The 24069-nt window shown below is 32.3% G+C and overlaps 1 protein-coding gene across 1 annotated transcript; it reads left to right on the top strand.

Moving 5' to 3' along the window:
• Nucleotides 1-19070: 19070 nt before the first annotated feature.
• Nucleotides 19071-21252, top strand: LOC131627641 (putative receptor-like protein kinase At1g72540). Its single transcript, XM_058898481.1, has 5 exons — nucleotides 19071-19542; nucleotides 19710-19845; nucleotides 19935-20071; nucleotides 20168-20291; nucleotides 20529-21252. Exons 1-5 carry the CDS (start codon nucleotides 19156-19158, stop codon nucleotides 21113-21115), a joined length of 1371 nt encoding a protein of 456 aa, XP_058754464.1. The 5' UTR covers nucleotides 19071-19155; the 3' UTR covers nucleotides 21116-21252.
• Nucleotides 21253-24069: the final 2817 nt, after the last annotated feature.

The following is a 24069-nucleotide window of genomic DNA, read 5'->3' as shown; positions in this document are numbered from 1 at the left end:
ATTTTGAATATCCAACAATTCAGCCCGTCATTCGTGCCTCCCACAGCTACTTCCACTCTAGTAAATCGGTTAACGCACACGTGTAAGGTCTCTTTCATCCAATAGGTGATCCCACTAAGCACAATAATTATTACGGGTTTCCTCTTCCGGACGGCGAAATGGGTGATGAAGGCCTCAAAGAGATCTTGCCATAAGTTTATGCTCCTATTTGGGAGGCTTTTGAACCAAATCATAGCGGATCCATTCAAGGTTAATGCAAAGAGCTTGTACTTTACAGCCTTGTGAACGTGATAATAATCTAATTAATTGTCCATGTGTTTCACATGCTCGCCTTGGTCCTTAGTTCATCATGGCTTTGAAGTTTCAGAGGTTTTTCTAGTGATATTGGAATTCTGGTATCACATATGCGCGTGGGCATATGATTTATTCTTTTGCTCTGAGATTAGAGTATCTTCATCACATCTTTCCCTCCTCCGGGATGGTAGACCTCCGGGGAAGTGTGAATACCTCTCCCCCTTTAAGATCGGTGGATGAGTCTTGTGTCTACAGTGATGATGATGACTTGGTGATTTCAGGAATTTTACCTGCGGAGTTGCTACTCCTATGGAAGCCAACTTAGGAATGGGGACTTGATTTATTTGGAAGGCCTAGGATATTTTCCTATTCGAGAATCATAGATAGTGGTGGAGGTCTATGCAAAGGTTCGCCTCAATGAAGTTGTTGTATAGATCCGAATAACGGAATAGCTTGGATTACCCATTGACTGAATCTCGTTTGAATATGATATAGATGCAAAGGATTTAATGGAGATGCTTCAAAGAATGGACCATCTTCTGTTTAAGAAGGAGGAAGTGGACCTTTGACATCTTCAGCAGCATCGACGATATGTTATTGGACAACGAAGCAAGTGGATTTGGATGCCACCATGGTCGATGAATTAGAAGAAGGATTTGTTCGAAAGCAATTTGATATTCAAGGAAGAAGATCAAGAAATAGAGATCTGAATTTCTGAGTGAGTAGATTTGAATCTCTGGATCCGAAGAGACCTGACTATGGAAGTACGCATAAAATCAAATTTTGATTCTCATAGACAACATCACTCTTCCATTCGGAAACCATAATTGTTTGAAAAATGATGAAGTAGTGCTTGCTACGGGGGACTCGAGCTTCGACATGGTGGAAAGAGGACTGAGTACTCCAACATTCAAGTCAGTAAGAGAATCAAGTGTGATGTGAGAATGGATATGAATTTAAATATTTGAGAACAAGATGTTTTTTCTCTTAAATAGTGGGAACAATTTAAAACATAAAGCATGAAGTGAGATATGGATCACGACTAGAGTTGTCAAATGGGCCGGATCGACTCAGTCCGCTTCGGCCCGGGGGGCGAAAACATATAAAGAGGATGAAGTGGGTCGGCATGATTACTTCATGGGCTGCTAAAAATGAGCCCGACGTAATTACTAATAGGCCCGGTGGCCCAGCCAGATGGGCCAGTCAATCCCTTATTTCAATATTATAGTTTTAAATTTATAAAAAGGATCTAATGGATAAAAGCTACGTAACATAAGTAGAGAGTAACGATAAACTTAGTTAAGTGATATTTAAAATATTCATGAAATCAACATCCATATATACGATTCCCACGAAGATGTCTATGTAAAAGTATAGAGAAACTAAATATCATCTCTAATACTTATCAAAATTTCTCTTTATCTCACAACTATTTCTATAACCATATCATCTTGAAAGATATCTTCCTCCTCTTTAACTTTTCTTTTTTAATTGAAATACTCTTATGCAATTATACTTTAACTCAATATTTTTTTCTCCAAAATTAACTACAATTATTTTAAAAAATTATTTTTAATGGGCCAACCCGAAGCCCGCTTGACCGGCCCGACCTGTGAAAAATATAAGCCGGTGGACTAACCCCAAAAGATAGGATTGTATTTTTTAAAGGTTTTCTGTTGTCCGACCCACGATAAAATATAGAACTTGTGGACCGGTGTTGAGGCGGTAAAGCGGCAAGCAACAAAAATTAGGAAGTATTACTCCGGGAAAAATTATCGTCTCCACAGGGATCAGTGCATTGAACTGCCGTTCAACAGTTTCCATAGTTATGAGTTTGGATTGAATGGGTTGAAAGTAAACAAGGAAAATATAACATATGAACATAAAATAAATTCATTCTTCAAATAGAAGAAACTATCAAGTATTGCATATAATCTACTCTTCACAAACTTAAACTTATTGACCAAATATACTCAACTTGTAACCTATCAATATTACCACATGTCAACAAGACAACCCACAACATTATCTAAGTGACGATCTCTCAGACACCTAAACAACACATGAGAAATCCGAGCTTCCCGTAAATGTCGATCTCTCAGACAAACACGACCACTCAGACGCATTAAGCACTGACACTAAGTGATTATCAACCTAATCCATCTCTGCAATTAAGTTAATAGAAAATCATCCTAGATAAGCATTAGAGTCCTACATCTCTATAGTAACTCAAACACATAGCCACAAAGCAATAATCTAAGACAATAATCCATAAAAATATGAAAGCAAGATTTATATAACATAATAGTCAACAAATATACATGAGATCATAGTAGATCTACACAAAACCCACAAATGAAACCACAAAGAGAAGAAAAGAAGAAAAACCCAAAAATCTCCTGGTTTGTCGGCTCCGATTGATGAAGGATTCAACCCCGGATCATCCATTTGACAGCTCCAATGTGTTTTCTAGCATCTTTCCACTTAAAAAATGCTATTGGATGGATTGGAGCTCTAAAATATCCAACCATAACCTAAAAAAATGTGTTTTTGGCCCTTAAAACGTGTTTCAGTCAGTACCGCTTCGCCCGGCGACGCAAACGGTTCGCCCGGCGACTCCAGGCAGTAGCAAATCACATTTTTGAGTATTTCTGCTTCGCCCGGCGAGCCAATTGCTCCGCCCGGCGAAGTACACCATAACAGCAAAAATTCTGCACTATTTCGGCCATAACTTGAGAACCGTAACTCCGATTTTCGCCCGGTTTGAAGCGTTGGAAAGCTTATTTAATGCTCTATCTAACTATGAATAAATATCAATGCTTGAATACCTACAAAAATAATATCAAAACAATTAAACTCAATGATATTTACACGATAACGCAATATATACACTATAACGTAAACTATACCAAATATACACTAAAGTTAAGGTTTATTGACGAAAAGCAAATGAATTAAGCTGATGAGTGCTAATTATTCACACTCAAATTCACAACAATTTACCACTCATCAACCGGCCCAATAGACCGAATCCATTTTGACAGCTCTAATCACGACCAACCATTTGATTGATTTGAATGACTAACAATCTCCTAAAGGCATAATTACCTACTTTAAGGAGAATGAAGGTCTCTTTTCTCTTCCTACATGCTACCTTACTCCTTTTCATCTTAGGCCTTAGGGTCTTGTGGAGCCATAGCAATATACTAGTTGGAAATTACAATTTTACAATTTTATATTAGTTGGAAATGTCATACAAGTTTACAATTAGGTTTACTAAAAAACCTTTTGGGCTTTATGGATTTGATATTTGTTAAATTACAAGTCATTCAAAGCTCACATCTTTATTTACGTTTATATATACTCCTACATAACCAAAAAGGATAAAAGAGAAAAGCTTGTGAAAACCCATCCCCTATGTTCATATTTCCTTTCTAAGTATTTGCTCCCCAAAAGACAGCACAACCCAACCAACGAAATAACAAAGAAACACACAATATTAAACACAATTTTTGGTCTAAAAGATGAGAAGACTAAAAGGAAATTGCAAAGAAAAAATGGTTAGAATATGATCAAAAACAAGAAAACAAACAAGAGTCATTGATTTTAAACATTTCATTTTATGGTATGAAATCGTCTAGAAGAATGTGTGCTGGCTTTCAAATATTCAAAGTCAATTACGCCGGGACCCAACCAAAGTCACTTCTTCACTTCTTTTTATTATTATCTTATTTAGCAGTCATAAACATATGTCATACATCCTATTACAAGTGCTACGAGGTTTCCATTTTTTTTATTAAACTTATTTTTATTTGAATTAATTAAAAAGGATCAAGATAATTGCGGTCACAATTTCATTCTTTCACTCGTTTCTCCAACTAAATTATTGATTTAAACTTTCACTCGTATATGAGAGTCTATGGAGAGACGGTGATTTATTCTAGAAAGAAATAAAAGAAGAAGGAAAAAGTTGAGTTACAATAAAAAATGGTTGATACAAAAGCTATAAAAGGAAGATATATTAAACATATTATCTCTATCTTTAAATATATATAATGCTCTAGAATAAATCACGTGATTTAAAACAGTTTGTTGTAATATTAAAATTTGATGATAATTTTATAAGTTTTTTTTACGAGTATGTATTATAATTAATTTGGAAAAAAGGATTTAACATAATTAAAAATATATATTTGTAAACAAATTAACTAATATACTTTTATATTTGAAGAATATTAGACGAGGTTAGTACTCGATTACAATAGCCTTAATCAGATGACTTTGAGAAATGATCATAATGCATAAATTTTGTCAATGTGGATTGATTACGTGAACTCTATATTCTATGTACTCTCAATATGTTATTGAATTGTGTTATGAATATGCGAACTAAGTATATAGGTGTGATGATAAACAAACATATCCATTCTGTTTAGATCTGTCTTATAAAAATTCTTAGAATATAGGTTAGAACAAGTTTAGTTGAGAATGCGAGTTTAAAACTATTGTGCGTTCCGCACTAAAAGTGAATGTAGAGTGGGGATAGTTTGTATAAATTGCACATTTAAAACTTCAAAATACAAAAGTTTATGTAATGAACACGTTTGCATAAACCCATAAGAATAAGAGAATGCGGAAGAACATATTATAGAGAATATAGGTCTAAACCTTTGGTTCATACTACATTAAAGTTTAGGTAAAACAGACATGTCCAACCGATTAGGTCCACTTTTTCCAATATGCAAGTGGTGACTATGTGAACTATGTGTTCATCTTGTAAAATATGTGGACTATATGTATGTTTTGTGACTTATATGTAAATGTTTGATTATGTGACATGTGTCTACATATTGTGACTATGAGACCTGTGTGAACCTATTGTGATTATATATATATTTGAACGGGTCCAATTATCAGAATTGACCCAATCCACTCATAAGCATAAAAACGGTCCAATGAGCGTTGGCCCACTTACTCAAGCCAAAGAGGACCATGTGTCCTCTTTCGCCATCTGACCGAGCACGTCGAGCGTAGCCCTTCTCCCAAGAAGGGATCATCCGAGCACACTAACTCTCCCATTCCCGCCAACGGCTAATTCAGACTACTCAGATTTACGAAGACTTGGTCAACCATTTCTTATATTTTGGGCCCTTGAAACGCGCTGAGCCCAAAATATAGCGTGACTAGGTCACACACCAAAGGTAACACTATAAATAGCCCTCTGCACCTAGAGGGCAAGGTAATTCAAACTTTACCCCAAAACGTCATACTTTCTATTGTACGTTTGTTCTCTTTCTTACTTTGGCATCGAAGTATCTCGCAGGTACAACCCTTTTTTCCTTAACCATCACCGAAGATCAATCCGTCGTTGCTGGCCATCTGTTCTAACTTATCCCAAACAGTGCGCCGTCTGTGGGAAATTTTGCTTCCCCGTTTCTCTTTCTTGCACCTTCTTGTTCGTTTTCTTGCACGCCCAAGAACCCAGAAACAAAAGCTATCACCCTTCATATTTCATGGCCGGCGACAACGAGAATCCTTCTGCCCCAGATACCGCACTCAGTCAAATGGGCAAAAACGATGTTGAACTAATTGTTCCTCCCCTCAACAACGACATCTCTTAGCCCATAATATTCCCACTTTCCATCACGACAATATCAGCGGCAAGAATCATCAAGATCCTCTTTTTGAGAACACTCTCCGGGTCACAAAGCCATCTAACGCTGATCCCACCATGGTTGTCATATTCGCAGCCCTGAACCAGCATAATGCTTTGATCCGCCAGAAGAACGATCAGATTAGGGCATTGGAGCAGAAGCACTGAGCTAAGACTCCTCTTCGCAAGCATTCTCGTCCCGAGCAGGACGCTCTGGCATCCAAGAAGCGTCATTACTCTCCACCCCAGCGCAAACATCGTTCTACCCTTGCCAAGAAAAACAAAGAGGATTACCGTTCTCGCCAGCGCACTCCTTTACCTCGGTCGAAGGAACGCGCAAGAACGCCTTCCACTCGATCCGCTGATCGTCATCAAAGGCGGAGCTACAGTCCTTCCTTGTTTCCCATCTGGAGCGATGAGGAAGAGGGTTCAAGAGCGAGATTCCCGGCACGAAGAGAATACCAAGAGCACCAAACAGGAAGAGGGTTCTCGCCCAAGAGCCGACAAAAAGAAGGAGGACAAGACTTGGGACGCCAGGGATTACAAAAGTGCCTCCCAAAAAATTCCGAGATTATACTCCCTTGAACACATCTCGCGAACGCATCTTAACCCAGTGTGTTAACTCAGAATTTAAGACAGCTGGGGTTCGCTTCCCGAAGCAACTGCCTGCCCGGTCCAACATGGATACATCGAAATATTTTCGGTTCCACAAAATCCATGGGCACAACACAGAAGATTGCATCCACCTGAAAGACGCAATCAAGACGCTCATCAAAGAGGGGCACCTCAAGCAGTACGCTAAGAAGCAGGAGCCCCCAAAGAAACAAAGACGGTAGTCGAGGAAAAACCATCCTCTGATAATATCACTGCCTTTCAGGTCGCCATGAGTATCACCCTGCCTGAAGACTTTTACATCCCCGATCGGGCCAGTATCCCTACATTCTTCTCCTCCCACAACCTATGGTAATCATTGCCATCCACAATGGTCATCTCTGGCGGAGGTTACAACAAACTTACTGTGGGGTCGGTAAAGCGTAAATTCGAAGAGCTCATCCAAGAAAGTTTGGGCAAGACTGCTACGCTTGATATTACGAAGGGAAGTTCAACACCGATCGCATTTTACAAAGAAGAACTCCCTGAAGGCACCCCCAACTCAACTATTCCTCTGCTCGTCAGGGCCAGGATGGCCAACTTTGACGTTCGGCGCAGTTTGGTCAATCAAGGAAGTTCTGTACATATCATGTGTTCATAATTGTTCTCCACTCTGCAAATGGATGAGAGCCATCTTACTTCGTATGTGGGCTCAAATTTACAAGGATTCAACGACGTTGTCACCAAACCTTGGGGATTTGTGGAGATGATTGTGTCATTCGGAGCGGCTGAAACGGCCAGGGCCATAAAAGTCCAATTCCTGGTCGTCGACTGCCCGTCCATCTATCAGTGCATCTTCGAACGAACCACTCTAGCCGAGCTGATAGCAGTGCCCTCAACCGTCCACCTCAAGATGAAATACTATACGGCTAAAGGATAAGTCGTCACGTTGCACGGAGATATCGAGGCGTTCCGAAGATGCTTTGAGGCAGCCTCCAAAGGCCTCAACTCCATCAAAGTATCACCACGACATGAGGCAAAGCGGTCACTGTCCGCCAGCTCTGAGACGCAGAAGCCATTACCATATGTCGACACCGTCGATCTGGACAGCCGTTTCTTTAAAGAAGCCGAAGACCGATCTGAGACAAAGAACTCTTCAGCAGCCACTGCTGAGGACCTGTTGCACCCTATTCCAGACGGCGACTTTGTGCTCGTCGCCCTCGAGGAGGACCTAAATAATTATTGCAACAACAACAAAGGAGAACTTATAGAATCTTTCAAACATTACTATATGAGTAATGGAATCCGATATGAAAGTTTTGTTCTAAAAACGACAACATAATGGAGAAAGAGAATGAATAAAATTATTTTCGAAAGAGTGAGAACAATGTTAACAACTTATTACAATCATCTCTATTAAATATTGATGTTCCAAATAAGTTTTGGATATATATATATATATATATATATATATATATATATATATATATATATATATATATATATATATATATATATATATATATATATATATATATATATATATATTACAACCTTTTGAAGGTGTTCAGTTATAGAACATTTGTCTATATTTCAAAAGATGAGAGATCAAAACCTTAATTTTTTTAAATTTTTTCTTTTTATAATATTTCAAAAATGGAAGGGTTTAATAGATTATGTGATTATGCGTAGAAAAAATAGTTTTACATACAATTTTTTTTTTTTGAACACAAAGGAAATACAATTTGGGAGCCACGAAAAATGATACTCCTACAAAACATAAACTTTAAAGTTAAACATCTTCTGGAAAAAAAAAAGTTAAACATCAATCTCTAATATACAATATACTTATTGATTTTTTTGTGTAAGCAAGTTATATTGAGAAGGAGAATTAAGAGTTCTCAAACCCAATTATACAAAGAGACAGAATAATCCGACAAAAAAAACATATTTTAGCATGGAGGATTTGAATTTTTTTTCTTCTAAATTTAATAACAAAATGTATGATTTGAATTATATACATACACCTAACGTCTTGATTCAAATCAAGATAAAAGTCATTTGAATCAACATGAGTAGTGACTAAAAAACAACAAGTGATTCAAATTACTATGACATAAGACTTCAATTCTAATAAAAATAAAATTTAAATTATTAAAAATCATGATTCAAATCAAATGCATTAGAAATTAAAAACAAATATAAAAATCTCATGGTAATTCGAATCAAAGAGTAATTCGAATTATTTAAGTCAAATGAAATGTAAAATTTTAAAACTCGTGTTAAGTCTTTTTTAAAAAATTAAACATAAAAAAAACTATTGATGGTGATACGATATCTCCAAATTAGACTAATTTAACCATTAGAAAATATTGATAAATTGAGAAAAAATATTCTTAAACATATTATAACCCCGATATTTTTTTAAAAAATATACTTGTTTGAATTAGTGTTAATATCTAAAATAGACGCAACTTATCACAGTCTTTAATTTCTTTATTTATTTTAATTAATATCAATGTTAATGTGTCAATGTCGGAGACGTGTTTCCGAAGTCTCTGTTTCTTATATTACTAACAATCCTTTGCCGAGAAGCTTCAGCTGCTGTCGTCGTCCATCAAACTTTCTCATCTCCCGCCATCTTTTGAGACCTACACTCTAGATGAAAAAGTAAAAAAACTTTCAAGTGATGAATTTAAGTATTAACTCATTTGAATAAAATGTGGCTGCTATTATAATTAGATGGTTGTTGTAGCCTCCTTACAATATTGTTATTTCAATTTCTCCATCTTATATAAGTTGGGGGAGTAGTTGTAAATGATTAGTATATATAGTGTTTAGAAATACTAGGTTCAATTACGTATGGTAGAAGTTAGCAACCATAGTTTTACATAAAAATATTCTTCAAATAATTCGTGACACAATGTATTGTTACCTCTTTTACTTTAATATTAGGATGAGATTGTAGACCAAAAATAAATGTATAAAAAGAAAAAGAAAAAGAAAAAGAGCTTTTGTTATTGCTTTATATGTTACATGGTATTGAAGAAGAATATACTATAGTATGGATAGATTGCAGCTGGATTTGAGAGTGGTTTGCTATAAAGAAAGAAAGAATTAAGTTGACAAAATGAGGTATTTGACATCTTTAGTGTCACTTGTTTTATATCGAGTTGTTTTATTTAGATGAATTATAAATATTTAAAAGTTCAACAAGAAATTTCATTCTTATGGAGCAAGTTATCCAATTTTTAATTGGATTGAATGATCAATTTTTAGTGGTTAGTTAGTTGCCATTTTATTAGGGGACATGTCGAAAAATGAGAGTGTGTAATTGAGTTTGTATCCTTGCTAATCAAATGACATATATTTTTATAAAATCTCTTTAAAAAAAATTATTTTTAAGTTAGAAATCTTAAATTATCACGCAAAGATTAATTTGCTAAATGTTTCTTCTTCTGCTTTTTCTTTTCTTCATTTTCTTTATGTCTTCTATATAATCTATGTGTTTGTGATGATTATTTACTTGCCTTTTTGATAATGTTAAACAGAGAGAAATATACTCTTAAGAAGAGTAGAGCATACTCTCTTTATTTGTGATGGAAAATTTTATTACTTCAATTCACTACCCACCATTTTCTTTCTTTTTCAACACCTTGAAAAATGTGTTGTCATCATCAAAAGAGGGGGAATGTTGATATATGTGCTTGAACGTATAACCGTTAGTCGGTTTTGATGATGATAAATGTCAAGAAGCTTTAAAGATTACAACTTCATAAGTCAAACGACATTTGGAGTATACTTTGTGACAGGGGAATTGATATCAACTATCTAGTAAAGTCCTTGATTATAGCATTTGATCAAGAAGATATCTCAAGCCTTATCAGTTAGACAATTCAAGGATCTAATTGAAGTGTTAATCAAGTTGTGAATCGAGTAAAGGATTTTGAAGTTTAAAAGAGAGAAAGTGTGAAAGCTTGTCTATTCCCGCACTAAGCGTCTTAGAGTGATAAGTTAAATTGTAAAAGGTCAAGAGTAAGTCTTGAAGTACAGAGACAATCACAAACACACACAAAAATATATTTTTCAAATCCTCTATAGTTTCATAAACTTCTTGAAAACCTATCTAGGCTTGTATGAAATTGATTAAAAAGTTTTCTCTAATCAATCAAGGAAGTTTACACATTGTCTAATTCATTAAGAACTTGGTCCAATCGATTAGAGCAAGGTGAAAGACCTCTTAATCGATTAGAAAAGTTTTTAATCTATTAATCCCTATAGCCATTTTAAGATTTACTTTTCGAGATTACGGTTCCTATTTTTGAAGGAGTTTTAATTGATTACCAGCTAGGGTTAATCGATTGAATCAATTAATTTGACCTATAGATCATCTCCTTTTTTATGGAAATTTTTTTTTCTAGATAAAAGAGGCTTATCCTCATTTCATTTTACACTAAATTTCTGAATAGGAACCTCTCTATTTCTTTTCTACTCTTTGTATCTTAAGTTGATTTTTTCACGAGAATTGTCGTAGTGCTAAAAGACTCAAAAGCCCATGTGAGAGTTATGTTTGTTTGTGTTAATGGTTTGTGGGACGATCTTGTAAAAGTGCTCAAGTATGATTTTAGTAGAACTCTCAAAAGAACACGCTTGGAAAGAGGAGTAGATCAAGTGGTTTTGTTGAACATGTATAAATCGCAGGTGTACTCTCTCTAACTCTTCTCTCTTTATTTTTCATTGATTATTTTATTTCATGTGTACCTCTCTTTATATCCATCTTCTTTCTACCTTATTTACATCCTTTAACATTAATGTTTTCAAAGATTAAAATATTTTATAAGTTAATAATAAATTTAGGATTTAACAATTCCCACCATCTTGTGTTTGAAATTACTTGGCCAACAACATGATTGATATGTTAAAATTGTATCCCTCTATTACAAGTTATAATAAAAGAGTTTGTGATGTATATTTTACAAAACAAAAGAAGTTTTCTTATACTATTAGTTCTTCACATGAAAAATACTAAGTTTGAACCGCTACACTTTCACATTTGGGAGACTATTAATTCCTTATGTTCATGGATACAAGTAATTTTTTTACAATAGATTTACATGGACCATTCTCCTTAAATCTAAATATGAAGTATCCACACATGTTCAATCCTTTGACCAAATGATTGGAAGTCAAAATAATGTCAATCCTAAACTATAAGGACTAATAATGGTCATGAGTTTTATTTACCAATATTAACACATCCAAAGACATACACCGCCAAAGATATTGTGTTTAAACTCCTCAACAAAATGGTAGAGTATAGAGGAAACATCATCATATCCTGAGTGTTGAAGATTATTACTCTATTAATCCAAACTTCTTAACCAGTATTGGTCATATGCTTTTCACCATATCATTTTCTTCATCAATAGAGTGACCATACATATATTACAAAATAAATCGCCATACTTCACATTATATGATAAAGAACTAACCTCAAATTATTCTAAGTTTTTGGGTGCCTCGCATATGCAGCAACCGTACAATCTCATATAATCAAGAAAGATGGAAGAACAAGAAAAATGGTTTTTATGAGGTACAAGATATGCCTCAGGTTATGATTTAATTAACATTCACTCAATAAAAATCATTCATTTCTAGAAAAGTCTCCTTTCGTGCACACACAATCCATTTTAACACAAACATTATCTCTCCCACCAACAATTGAGAAATTTATCCAACCAATGTCACACAACTAGTTCCCGCACTTAACACTAAACAAAACCCTAAATCTTCCAATCCTTTCATCTGCATATGAGCTAAACACCATTCCACCCATTACCCCATCACTTTTCCATTCATCCTACACCCTTAATCATTAACTACACTAAGTTGCCACATGATCAACCTTACATATTTAATTCCATTAGCATAACCAAACAATACAATATTCAACCAGAATCAACCACCCTTCATAATACCCCAAAACTTACATTTGCATTAATTCACTGATGCTCAAAATCATTCCTTCTCATATATGAATTATCCTTTATCTCTATACATGTCTTACTCCAACTTATCTCTTTAACATAGCCACTTTGTCATGTCCCTTAGACGTTAAGTGAACCAAAAACTTCTAATGAAGCTAACAAGCTCGAATGTTGGAGACAAGCAATGCATGGTGGGCTTGTAGTTCTTGAGAGAACATGTATATGGAAAATTGTGGATATTCCACCTCACATCAAATCTATTGGTTGTAGACGAATCTTCAAAATCAAATTTCATGTTTATGACTCAATAGAAAGATTCAAAACACAATTTGTTGCAAAAGACTACAATCAAATTGAAGATTATGACTATTTTTACACATATTCATTCATCAATGACATAGATGATCATAGTAATATTAGTCACTGATATTACTTATATCAACAACTGGTTCACCCATAAATTGGATGTAAACAATGATTTTCTCCACGGCGAACTACAAAAAGATATGTTTATATGATCGTTTCATTTGGCACCACTCCTTCCAAAATGATATGTTTATATTCAAGCCAATAATTCATTGTTCATAAAAAAAACTCCTATGTCATTTACTTTGCTATTAATCTATGTAGATGACACTACAAGAAAAAACGTAATTAGCCAGGGGATAATCCCCTCACAAATGGCAAAAACCCCTCACAAATGTAAAATTTGCGAGGGGACAGGTCCCCTAGCAAAACAGGGAGTCGCAAATTATTTGCGAGGGGCCATCCACCTCGCCATTTTGCTTGGGGCTAACCCCCTCGCAAATTGCAATCCACATTATTCAAACTGCAGCATGCAGACGTAGGTGCAGGCTAGGGGTTCAGCTACCGGTACAATGCGTCAGAAATTTTGCTTGGGGTTAAGCCCCTGGCAAAATGTATACTAATGTTGGTATTTATGAGGGGTATCCCCTCGCAACTGAGCCTAATTTCTTTTTCAAACGTTGCCTCACTTTTTCCTCACACCACCTTCATTCTAACTTTTTCCTCTTGCTTGCACTTTTCATTTTGATTCCAAAAATGGCTAATGAAGATGCTTGCTTTCTACAAAACAAAAAACAATTCTTAGCTAAATTAATTATTCTACAAGCAAGATTATCAAAAACACAACAAATCTTGAAAAACCCTTAAATCTAAAAACAATGATTTAGCCAAACCAAGCTGAAACTAAAATATTCATTATGTTTGCTAAAATCAAGATAATGAAACACACTTCTTAAAGCTACGTATCTTTACAAAAATGATTGAAAATGAAAATTAGGTAAGAAAGAAATAATGCTTGTTTACCTTAAGTAATCAACAAATTAATTTGAATTAACTTGAAAAAAATTAGGCAAGATTATGAAGCACACTACACAAATTTGGTAAATGGAGAAATTATGCAGGATTATGAAACACAATTCCAAAATATGGTAATTGGAAAATTAATTTGAAATATCATAAAAAAAGAAGAAAAAAAAATGCTTGTTTACCTTAAGTAATTAAGCTCGAATGAAATATGAATGAGTGAATTTTTCTTCAAGCTTTGCCTTGCTATTTTCAATTTATACGTTTCTTGCTCCTTGATGCCTTCGTAGAACCGCCTCCATAACATCAAACCGCCTTCGTACAATAACAACAGCAACATATCCATCACTTTTCAAACAACATAAAACCACCTCCACACACTAACAACAACAACAACAACATCTTTATTACTTTTCCGGTCGCCGCAAATCTAGATCTCCGACATCCTCCTCCTCCTCCTCCATCAATAACGAACCGGAAACACACCACAATAGTTGCACCTCGAAAATGACACACCACCACGCTCAACCATAGCCTTCACCTTCATTCCGACGCAAAATTGACCATGACCTCCACCTTCATTTTGCGTTTCTCAGAAAATAGAAGTGAATTGTATTTTAAAAATGTAGATTGAAAATTCAATATATTTTTTTGCATTAATTATGGCTGTATTTGCTGGGGGGCTGCCCCTCGCAAATGACTGAAAACTGCAAACCCGTCATAATCACACTTGCACCCTAAATGGTGATTTGTCCAATAAAATAAATTAATAATGCCATTTTTATTTGTGATGGGTGACTCCTCGCAATGCTCAATTTTAAAATTCAAAATTTCCAATGTAATATCTGCGAGTGGAAACCCCTGGCTAAGTTATTTTATAATTATTTTTTGTGTTTTCTGTGTTGCGAGGGGTTTAACCCCAAGCAACATATTAATTTAGTGAGGGGCTTAACCCCTGGCATATACCCCTAGCAATACAAGCTTTTTCTTGTAGTGTGATATCTTAATTATAAGAAATTCTTTACAAGAACACAAATGTAATACGATTACCATAACACTTAAATCATATTTGTGAGACACATCAACATTAGCCTAGCTCATTGGTGCCGTAGTATTTTGAGATCGATTCCGATGATCTTTAGCAATTATGAGAAGATAGTCTCAATAGTTTTTGCAATTTTGTGCTCACTATGATCCATTTTACTACTCTATTCTTGTGCTTTCTACCATGCTACTTCAATGGTGAGACACCAAACCATCCATTTCTTGTTTAAGTTGAATCTCATAACAAAATTGTCTCTTTCTTTATCCCATAAAACGTCATTTGACAACATTGTCCTACAAATTATTTTAACTAAGCAAATAGACATAACAACTCAACAAAGAAATTCAACTTTGTGACAAACCTTGAAAGTTTTAAGATAGTGACTAACATGAATCCAGCTGCTACCATAGTTAGCTAGCACTTTGTTTCCCTTCCAAATTTTTTGTTATTTCTATTTGTCAAAACCTAATCTATCACCTAGTGGAGACCAAAGTAGTTTTATATGATTCGGATATATTAAGAATCATAATCATAGGATATAGTGGTTTGGAATATACTAGGTACGGCCACGTAGGGTTGCAACTAGTCACCATTGTTTTACAATATTCTAAGATTGTACACCAAATAAATGCATGTGTATTTTGATGACTTGGTGTATTAAAATATTCTATAAAGTATGCATTTAATTAAGTAAAATCGTGGAGAAATAGAACTTGGTGAATTTATAGCCAAATCCATTTCAATCACTAACTTGTGTAGAAGAGTATTTGTGGCATTGCATTAAACTAGACAGCAATGAAGTGTAAACAAATCCATGAAAATGCAATAAATGAAAGTGTGAAACAAAATAAGTGTAATAAAATGTTTAAAATTGGATTTTTTTTATATTTTATTTTTATATATATTATATGCTAGTAGTACTAGGTAGGCATGACAATAAAAATAAAACCCATATCCACGAGTATCCATCTGAACCCGTCCCAAAGTTAACGGGAAAAATTCGTTTTAATTGAATTTGGTTCGGATTTGAATTTTCGTCGAATATAAAATATGTACATCCCTATTTATATTTCATAATTTATATTATTAAACATGTGGTTAATGTTTTGATAATTTGATTTGTATTTATTATTGAAAATATTTGAAATTATGTATGCAATTTTTTTAGATTATTTTATTTTATTATTTATAAAGTAATTTGATTTTTTAAAAAATAAATATTTTTATTAAAATAATTAATTTTACTAAATGAATGGTGACGGAACAGGGATACCCAAACCTAATCCGAATTCAATTGAGACGAATTTAAATTTTAATTTTCAATCTTCGTTTGGATTTTGAGCGGAGAATGATGATTGATTAGGGATTCGAATTTGAGTTTAAAAGAGGTAAAAACCGTATTCGACCTGTCCCGTTATGATGCCTAATAGTAGGGATAAATTACAATCCCACAAGTAAGATGTTGGAATAAAATTAAAAGAATTACTTGAGTCTTAATTAACACGTGTTTTTAATTTGTATATATCACATTATCAAAATCTATAAAAAAAAAAAAAAAAAAACAAGTTATCAAAACTAAAATCTTTATATAATTCTTATGTCAATTTAAGATGACGAATGTAGAAGTGTAGAGAAGAACTTATGAAGTCCTGAAGAAAATGATGTTCAAAAGTTGTAATTTTTTAAAAGTAGCCTTTTCAATTTGTGTTTAGCATGGCAATGGACCGTATCAAAATCGATTTTCACCTCTTCATACTATGCCTGAATTGCTTACGGAGATGAAGAATTAAAATTAAAATTTATTTTAAATAGATTTAGATATTTCTGCTCTGCCACCATTTATATATAAAATTAATTTTTTTAATAGAATTATTTATATTTACATCTTTAAATCATATTATAAATAATAAAATAAAACTACGTCAGAAATTTTCATGTTCACATAATAAAATATAAATCAAGATATTACTATATTGACTATATATTTATGTTGGAGGTTATTCATTTACCTGATCCATTCCTATAGTAAAAAAAAATCTAAATCTCAACTCAAACTCCATGAAAGTGGTTTTTATTAATAAACTCGAAACAATATCAAGTGGTTCTCCATAAACATGAATTATGTTTTCATCCGTATTTGTGTTGGAGATCTGAATAGCACTAGAAGAAACAACACATCGATATACAAAATCACAAGAAACACATTTTTTTTAAAATTTTCACCATTAGCATCTAGTCTATTGTACCGACTAATTTAGTTTGAGGATCAATACTAATATTAAGTGGTTTCACTCTTCTTTCGATCGTTGTTGCGAAAAATCGAAATGTAGTTCTTTCTATAAAATTCATCACTAATTATCACTCAATCAACTAACTATTATTACAATAAACACGTCTTTTTAATGGCTTATACTGTGTATCTAACATTTTGCATATTAAATTTTTGTTATTTTTTATTTCTACCCATCTGATCTTAGAAATTAAAACAATACTTATGGTATTTATTCAATATTTTTCATAAAAATTCTATCCTTATCTCATATGAAATATATCACTTTCATTTCACTAACTAAAATAATTACCTAAACACAATTAATGTGTGTTTGAAAATTCAATATGAAGCCACCGAGTAACTCATTCAAGCTTCCATTTTCACATCTAAAAAATGCATTGGGATGTAAAAAAGCTCATCAAACTACATCCAACACAAATGCTTACATATTATATATATGTAACCTAAAATCTCTAACATGAAATATTTATAACATTGAAGTATTAAAAAAAGGACATTTGAATAATACAAGATTTTTCTCCCTTTTTGAGATTAAATCTTCTTAAAATTATGGATTGAAATCAAAATTGTAAAAGTTCAAAATCTAGACTCAATGTACCCAAAATAACATGTTAAATGTCTTATTAGAGATATTCAACCCTAATTAAAGTAGAACATGATCAATAAAATTGGGTGAAATTCTAACCGTGTATTGATCAATTTTATCTAATCAGAGTAATTAGTGTCTTCAAATTTCAGCCACGGTATTCACACTGAATTCTTAATGAAGAAGGTTCTTTTTAGTTGTTACCTTCATTAATTAGTGGAATTAAACTATTACTAATTTGAATCACATGGAGCCACTAAGTAAATACACTTTAGAACAAGAAAAAAATATGAGATAGATTCAACATTAAAACTAGTTAACACTTTTACATTACTTTATTAGAATTGAGGACAAGTGGAAGGAAGTGGGTATGCAAGACTCCTAAGTCGTGCAATATATGAGATAAGCAAGAAAATCTTATCAATATCAATGGCCCACACGAAAACATGGAAAAAATGAAAATGGAGAACAAAATGTCAAGTGTAAATTAAATAAATATAGTTTAATTTTAATACACTATGATTTTAATTTATGATATAATAAAACAATTACAACAAATTATGAATTTTAAGAAAAATACTTTCTTCTAATTATAAAAACAAAGTTAGGTGGTCGAATTGTACAACATCACTTATTTGAATGAAAAATCATAGAGTTCGATCATATTATTTGATATTAATAAGATAGTTGTGTAGATAATAAATCGGGTTAAATTGGATTATTCGATCTCTAAAAGTTTTTAAAAAATATCATAGTATTTAAAAAATGTGAAAACTATCATAGATTAAATTGATTTTCTGTGTCTAATAGATATATTTTTTAATTTTATTTTTCGAATAGAGATTATAATTAAATACTGATATAGATGAAATTTATATTTTTTTATTATTTTTAAATTTTAATTCTTAAAGTATATTTTCTACTTTGAAATTTTATTCGTTTATTTGTCGAAACTCTGAATTCACTTATTTTATCTAATTCCTACACGTTTAATTATATGACTAACTCAACAGTGAGTTTAAACCGATTTCCATTCTAGTTTTTGATTTAACCGATTTTTAAAAAATCGGATTTTTCGGCTAACATCTTGATCATCATTTAATAGTTATCATCCAACTTTTATAATTAATTAACTATGTAAATAAAGCTTATTAATAATTTAAACCAATTAAATCCAATGGAATAGGGTTTATGGCTTTATTGTCAAAGTCTTTTTGTTTATAAAATGATGAGGAAACTTTTAAGGACTTTGTCTTGTAATAATCTATATATAAGCTAGCCTTATAAACCAAATTTTACATCTTCTCAAAAGCTCTCAAACTCAAACTCAAATCAAAATCTTTTAGAGCCGGCACAACTACTTTATACCAAAAAAAAATGCCTTCAAAGAAAAAAAGTCAATGGAAAACCTTAGTACTTGGTTGTTTCAAAGACAAAAACCTTACCTTGGAATCACCAAAACTTGTTTCAAAAAAGCAAGGTTCAAGTAGAATCTCTCTTTCTGATTTAAGTGATTATTCATCTCCTTCTGTCATTAGTGATTTATCCAATTCATTAGTTGGAAATGTTCAAATCTTCACTTGCAAAGAACTCAAAGAGATCACAAACAACTTCCACAAATCAAATTTTCTTGGTGAAGGTGGATTTGGAAAAGTTTACAAAGGTTTCATTGATGATAAACTTAGACCTGCTCTTGTTCTTCCTCAAGCTGTTGCTGTTAAAGCCTTGAATTTGGATGGAAAACAAGGTCATAGAGAGTGGTTGGTAAGAACTTTTCTATACCTTTCAACATTATTATCAAAATATCAGTGTTTTAAAACCCGAACCAGACAGTTCAACTGATTAAACGTTGAATCAGTCTTCGTCTGGTTCAACCGATTAAACTTTTGAATGATGTAAAAATTCTAATTATTTTTTTTATTGTTGTATAGGCTGAAGTTCTATTTTTGGGGCAGTTGAAGCATCGCAATCTTGTTAACTTAATTGGATATTGCTATGAAGATGAGCATAGACTTCTTGTCTATGAATATATGGAAAGAGGAAGTTTAGAAGAAAAACTTTTCAAAGGTGAAAAACATGTTTAATTTTTTCTCAATAAAATTCAATTTCTAACAAAATGTTTATTAATTATTATTATCCTTTATATTAAAATGCAGGTTATTTAGCAACTTTGCCTTGGTTAACAAGAATCAAAATAGCACTTGGTGCTGCTAAAGGACTAGCTTTTCTTCATGAAGAAGAGAAACCTGTTATATATAGAGATGTTAAAGCCTCAAACATTCTATTGGATGCTGTAAGTATTCATTCATTCATGCTTTTTTATTTAATATTTTTTTTATCAAGTTGAAGAAGCATAAATTGACATAAACATGTTTTTCATCTTTTTCAGGATTTCGTTGCTAAGTTATCGGATTTTGGTTTAGCAATCGATGGACCAGATAAAGATCAAACTCATATCACGACTCGTGTGATGGGTACACATGGTTACGCCGCTCCTGAATATATCAATACAGGTATTTTAATGATAGTCAACTTTTGAATTTTAGACCGAATTTGAAATATGAACTGTCAGATCTTAATGGATAGTTTAGACTTAGCTAACTGTGTGCGATCACAAAGTTGTGATAATTGGGACGATTTTTCAAAAGAATGGAGTTGACTTTATAAAAAAAACTTTTTAAGTCGACTAAAATTGTCTTCTCGTGAATATTTTTTTTAATGGACTAATTATTTTCCATTTTTTCTTTTAGGTCGTTTGACGACGATGAGTGATGTATACAGCTTTGGAGTCGTTCTCTTAGAGCTACTTACCGGAAAGAAATCAGTGGACAAAAAAAGACCATCAAGAGAACAAGATTTAGTAGAATGGGCAAGGCCATTATTGAAAGACTCACACAAACTCGAAAGAATAATCGATTCGAGACTCGAGGATCAATACTCGATCGAAGGAGCAAGAAAACTAGCATCCTTAACATACCAATGTCTAAGTCATCATGACAAAAGTAGACCAGCAATGAGAACCGTTGTTAAAACCTTAGAGTCTCTCATGAAACTCAATGACATTCCAATTGGTCATTTTGTTTATGTGGTTCCAAGTGAGGTGACAAATAGTGAAGTGTCACTAAATGTCAATGACAAAAGTGTTGTGAAAAATAAGGTTGAAGAAAAGGAAGAGGATAGAAGAATTCGTCGAAAGAGTCGTAGTAGCCGACGAAAGGTTAAGGCGATGATGAGGTCTGGTTCTGTTTACTCTGATACTTCTCTGTATAAGACTCTTGGAACTAGTTTGTATTCACCTAAGCAATGCAAGGAGAAGGAACAAGAAGTGGAAATATGAAAGTGTTAGAAAGATTAAGCCTTGATTCTCTACCATGATTTAATGTGATCATAGATAGAGTTAGGAGAAAGAAAATAGGTGAAGATAAGAAAACATATTACTTGTACATCACAATATATTTTTTGGTGTTTTTTCAATTTTTTTTTTAAGTTTGAATTTTGATATTCTCTTTTTAGAATTTCCATTTTTGTTTAAGGGAAAGATTTTATTGTTTAATGTGTACACATGGCTAATATATTCTTAAAAGAATTGCCACATTACATTATGTATGAATAATCAATATTGTTTCTTTAACCATGTTATCAATGTGAAGTATCATTTTATAGATTGATTTTTTTTCCATGTTATCAATGTGTGAAGTATCATTCTATATATTGTTTTTTTAACCATGTTATGAATGAAGTATTAGTCTATTTTATCATGATTAATTTATGTCAGAATGTTAAAAAAATTTGTGGTTTGAGATAAGCCAGTCCTATAAAATCGGCTTACAAAACCGGTTTATAACATGTTCAAGTCACATTTATAGCAGAAACCTGATAGCTAGCAATCAGTTTGTAAAATCAAGATTCTCCCACTTATAAATTCATGTTCAAATTATATATTTTTCGATGTGCGACTCTTAACACACTTCTTCACGTTCTAGACTGAACATCTGAAATGTGAAAGTAAATGGTGAGTTACTTCTATAGCTTGATAGTAGGTGGTCGAATGTATCTTAAACCAAACTCTTCATACCATATAAAAAATTTTAGTATGACTTAATTCAACCCTATAAAACCAATATGTAAGGTGAAAATTGTCTCTACTTATAAACAAATGTTTAAGTCATATATTTTATGATGTAAAACTCTTTACGTAAAGACTTGAAGTGATAAATTTTAGTGAAAACAGTTCTTCCGAATACATTTTTCTTATAATTTTGTGTTAGTTTAAATAAAATTGGACTTAAATATTTTAAATGAATTCTCGAATTTGAATCTTGTAGAGGAAGACACATAGTTGAAACAAAACTCTCATTAGAGATGGGAAAACAAATTTTTGACAGGTTTTTCCATCTTGTCATGGACAATTGTACCTCATTTCATGCTGCCTTGTGGAGGAAGCAAAGGAATATTGAAGAACATTGGAAAATTCTATTCTATTTCTGGCATTATTTTCCTTATTGATTTGTATAGTCTTCACATTCATTTGAAAATATGCCAAACCATTTTATTGTCTACTAGTACCATTGACGTCTGCCTTGTGTTGACAAAATGTTGTTTATCAACAAATTTGTGTTGTGGATTAGGTTTTCCAAAATTGTGGCATTGTAGTTATAGATTCATTGTTTGTGTAGATTATTTTGTACCACATGTAAGTAAATAAATAAATGAAAAATTGTTTTGACACTTAACATTTTTTTCATATATAAAATTGTGTAGTGAATTGGATAGTTGAAATTCTTATCCTTAACGATAAAGATGTCGAATGCATGATTAGTTCTTAATTTTCACTCGTAATTTGAGAAAAGAAAATGAATGTTTTGATTAGTCGGTTAAACATAATTCTCTTTAAGATTTTAATACAAAATTACAGGTCTTTTTCCGTTCTAAAATTATGCACGTCTTCTTTTTAGAAATCTCAATTGTCTTGAAACACAAACATTTGTACTGATTCTTCTTGTTTTATGTCTTTCCTATTTTGGAGAAATAGAAAAACTCTTATCATAAATTTAATAGAAAAACTCTTGAAAAGATTAAGTATCTATCACTTAGATACTATTTCATTAATTTTTCCATATTATTTTTTTTTTGAAAAATAATTACTTATATTAAACTATATTTTTTATCAATTAAAAAAATTTAATTTTTCTACCATAATTCATATCCGTGCATCAAACAAGTACATACATTATTTAAAATAAAAGTACCTTAAAAATAAAATAAAAATTACAAATAATACAGAGCAAAAGTTTCAATCCTTTGAACAAGACTCAATCTTGATTGGGCTAAAAATAATCATATCAATTTGTTTACCAACCCCAAGCATTAGTGGGAAGAATGAAAGAATGAAAATAACTTGTGGTGCTATGGCTAATATCATACAAATTAAAGAATCTACTCGAGCTGTCTTTTGGTGACATGTCAACAATCAAACCAAAGACTAATTAACAACAATACATTTTTATTATTATGATTATCAAATCAAATTCCACTATAGAAATATTTGTCACATTTTTTCAACTATATGAATGAATTACATTACAATCTTCCTAATGACATCATTAACCATTAATCCAGAAGTTTCTTAATTGCTTTAAATAACAACATAAAACACACGGTAGAATAAAAATTGTAGGACTTTATGCAAACAGAGATTAAGATTTTGTAAAAGCAGGTTTGAAAGGTAAATAAGGGTTTTTGATTAGTTGTGAATATCATGATCCACTCAGATTTATGTGTTGGTGAGATAAGTCGTTTTCAAATTCTTTTGTGTACTTGTGGATCATAAGTTAAAGCACACGTTTTGACTAGTAGTTTTTTTATATGGTAAAATCGATTTTGAATAAGTTATTTCTATAATTATTTTTTATAATAAAAATAGCTCATAGTGGAAGCTAGGAGCTAGGACTATTTATGGTACAATTCAATTAAAAAATTGACCAAAGTCGAATCAAATTATAATTAAAGATTATTTGAATCGAACTGAACTGTCAAAATTTATTTAGAATCAAATCAAATCTAAATTATTAGTTTGATATACTGGTTTAGAATTTTGAACTGTATATAATCGGTAGAAGATATTTTTTTCTCAAACCTAACTATTTGTTAAAGAATCGGATTACAATATTTTTTTAATAAAAATAATTTAAATTTGTTTTAACATTTTTCAATTTCAATTTGGTTCGTAATCAATTTCGATTCTATTTATTTGTTATTTGGCTCGGTTGAAGAATTGTTTGTACAACCTAA

This window comes from Vicia villosa, unplaced genomic scaffold, assembly GCF_029867415.1.
Source record: "Vicia villosa cultivar HV-30 ecotype Madison, WI unplaced genomic scaffold, Vvil1.0 ctg.000393F_1_1, whole genome shotgun sequence".
Lineage (NCBI taxonomy): Eukaryota > Viridiplantae > Streptophyta > Magnoliopsida > Fabales > Fabaceae > Vicia > Vicia villosa.
The sequence above is the reverse complement of the archived record's forward strand: the minus strand, read 5'-3'. Positions and strand labels throughout refer to the sequence as shown.